General features: G+C 35.3%; 1 protein-coding gene across 1 annotated transcript; it reads right to left on the minus strand.

Annotated features, from left to right (window-relative positions):
* Positions 1 to 297: 297 nt before the first annotated feature.
* LOC110444398 (ubiquitin carboxyl-terminal hydrolase 34-like) lies at positions 298 to 2,913 on the minus strand (the record flags this gene model as incomplete). Its single annotated transcript, XM_021488778.1, has 6 exons — positions 2,878 to 2,913; positions 2,318 to 2,464; positions 2,027 to 2,109; positions 1,707 to 1,785; positions 721 to 885; positions 298 to 477 (listed from the first exon to the last, which is right to left on the minus strand). Coding segments are annotated over exons 2-6 (648 nt in total), but the record flags the coding sequence as incomplete, so codon positions are not given.
* Positions 2,914 to 2,919: the final 6 nt, after the last annotated feature.

The raw sequence follows: 2,919 nt of genomic DNA on the forward strand, positions 1-2,919 counted from the left end.
AATATAGTCTATTTTGCAAAGTCAGCTGTGCACTGTTAATTCAAATTCCTACTACAGATTCAGTCGTCATTAAAATTTTGTTTTCATAGACATCACTTACATGCAGATAAATGGGTACCTGAATAATCTAAACTTGGACTTTTAACTTTCTTCGATTGATGTTTAGTTTTTCAATCCATTCCTTCACAACACAGTGAAACACTATCATCAAACCTTTATCTTGTTGACATTCCTCTTTACTTTTTTATCCTCAAAGTAAGCCTCCCTAGAGATTACTGAGAATGAGCTATTATTTACCTTTCCTCCAATAACAGAGTTATAGTCTTTATCAGAAATGTGAAGCTGGTTGTCCTCGCTACGAGACTTCTCCACCAGTAGAGCTATCAGTGTGATCATCTTTTCCAGTGACATTGGCTTATAGTTATCATCAGTGATTGTAATCACCTCATCCTCCTCATCATCTGATGGGATCTCCACCTATATAACAGATAATGTGAAATGCACACAAAGGTACAGTTTGAGGAGATACAATGTAGATAACAATCCGAGAGCATATATATTATGAACGTTACAAAAACAACACTTTGAAAACATCTTTGATATCAAATGTACTGCTTAAGAAGAGATTTTTACACCACATATTTTTTGTTTCTATTATGAAGTTAAAGTATCAGTAAATTAAATGTTGTATACAAGGTAAATGCAGGTAGAAGAACTCACATAGTTTTCCTGAGCCTTCTGTCCCATGTAGAAACCAATCATAGTAGAGATGGCATTACTGTTAATAAGGAAGAAACACTCCTCATCTCCCATCTTTGCAAACTCCAACAGGAAGGCAAAGTACTCAGTCAGGTACTTACTGTGGGGACGCACACCATGCTCAATCTGTATTAATGCAAAGTACAGGTAAAGGGAAAGTAATATTTGGTCATTAGTTGTGCTTCATAATATATCTAAGGTCATTTAAAAAGGGCATTAAACTTCATTATTTAATTATCTTATATATTAAATGTATGAAAATGTACATTACAATTCAAAGTCAAAACATGTCTGTACTAAAAATTAATAAAACAAAACATATCTGTTCTAAAAATTAATAAAACAAAACATGTCTGTACTAAAAATTAATAAGACAAAACATGAAAATGATTGTAAAACATGCATATGCCTCATTATTTGATGGAAATGGAGCTTCACATAAAATCTAATCAATGAAATGGCACTAAATGCAATGTCTAACCATGTTGGTGAATAAAAAAATATAGGTCATAGTGACCTACAAATGATATATCGGTGCAGTACTCAGGATGTATCCCACAAGAAGTTTGATGCTAAACAGGACGTCTAATAAAGCTGAATCGAAGGACAAACATATGGCCTGACAGAAAAGTCAAACACTTAATGACCCCACTATATAGCCATGGCATAAAAATCTGCCATGGGTGATATCAAATACGTTCCCCGATTCCAAAAACATATATTGAGAAGTTTCTTTTCAGACAACTTCTTGAATATCAAATACGATTATGATTTACCAGATTATGAGGCAAGAAGTCTGGCAGAAATAGGACTTCTGTTCAACAAGAGCAACAGTGTAACCGAACATTTTTTATATACTCTGACCCAGCTGTGCCATCAGAAGGATTCCATTGTATGTCATTTAGCATGACAGACCAAAGGGACATTACCTACAATCTTATACTCACAATTGTCAGCATCTTCTTGATGAACCTGGTCACACAGGACTTGGTGCCCAACTCCGATACATCTATCTCACCGTCGTCACTGGAGGCAACAACCACACAGTATTATATTACCAGAGCAAACAGTCATGAATACAATCAAATTTCCACTAGAGAGGAAACATTCAGCTATGCCTGTAAAATTAAGCACTTAAATGTTCATTAGCTCCAATTATTGTTACATATAGACTGATTTCAGGTATTACTACTTAGACTTCATTTAATCATATACTGTTAATGAGATAAAGTCTTTAATCTAACACAATTAAGAGACCAATACTCACCCCTCAATGAACGGCTGTAGGTACAAGTCCATGTGAGCTGACCGTAACTGGGAGATCACATGTATCAACAGTCGCTGGAACATCTAGACAACACAAAAATCAGTGTTAGTTAAAGTTAAGTTTGTCCAATGCCAACAATGTCTTTAAACAAATATTAAGAAGCAACCATTATCAAGGATTGAAAAGGGGAAGGGAATTGTAAATGTATAAGGTTATAAAGGTGACACTTTCTGTAATTCCGATCTGGTTAGATGTATGTTTGAGTGTGAGTTCAAAGAGACAAGCACTGACCTGTCTGACCATCTGGTTTGGACACTTGATGAGGATCTGTATCGGCCACCAGTCACTCTCGGCCATGTGGTCGAGGAACCACTCACACGCTGAAGGACATGTGTTAAACTGTTTGGTCAGTAGCTCTATCCACTGCAGCATGGTCGGCTGGCAACAAAAGTGTGCTTTGTTTAACAAACCTACATGAACAGGGTTTCACTTCACTTACATTGTTGGTCAGCCATAAATTTTCTATGACAAGGGAGTGAAATTGCATTTTTTTTTTTAAAGACCCGCTTTACTACAGATTATCAAGGCATAAACCTGTTAAACAAGAGCAACAAATTTAAGAAAATCATTTTAGTGGACCATGTTCTACTGAAGAATTATCTTAACTTAAAGTTGAATGAGTTTTGCAGGGTTACAAGTTACATTAAATATTAAACTGAAGTTTGGCTGGCTCACTGAAAATTTTATTGAACTAAAGAATTAACAACATTAATTGGTAAAGACGTATCTTTTACTTTTTGGACAGTTAACATCATAGAAAATGCATATTATATATTAGGAAGGCATTTTACCTTTTCCTTGGCATGTATAAGGGTCTCGAGGACAAAGGAAGT

This window comes from Mizuhopecten yessoensis, unplaced genomic scaffold (assembly GCF_002113885.1).
Source record: "Mizuhopecten yessoensis strain PY_sf001 unplaced genomic scaffold, ASM211388v2 hete_36115098, whole genome shotgun sequence".
Taxonomy (NCBI): Eukaryota; Metazoa; Mollusca; class Bivalvia; order Pectinida; family Pectinidae; genus Mizuhopecten; species Mizuhopecten yessoensis.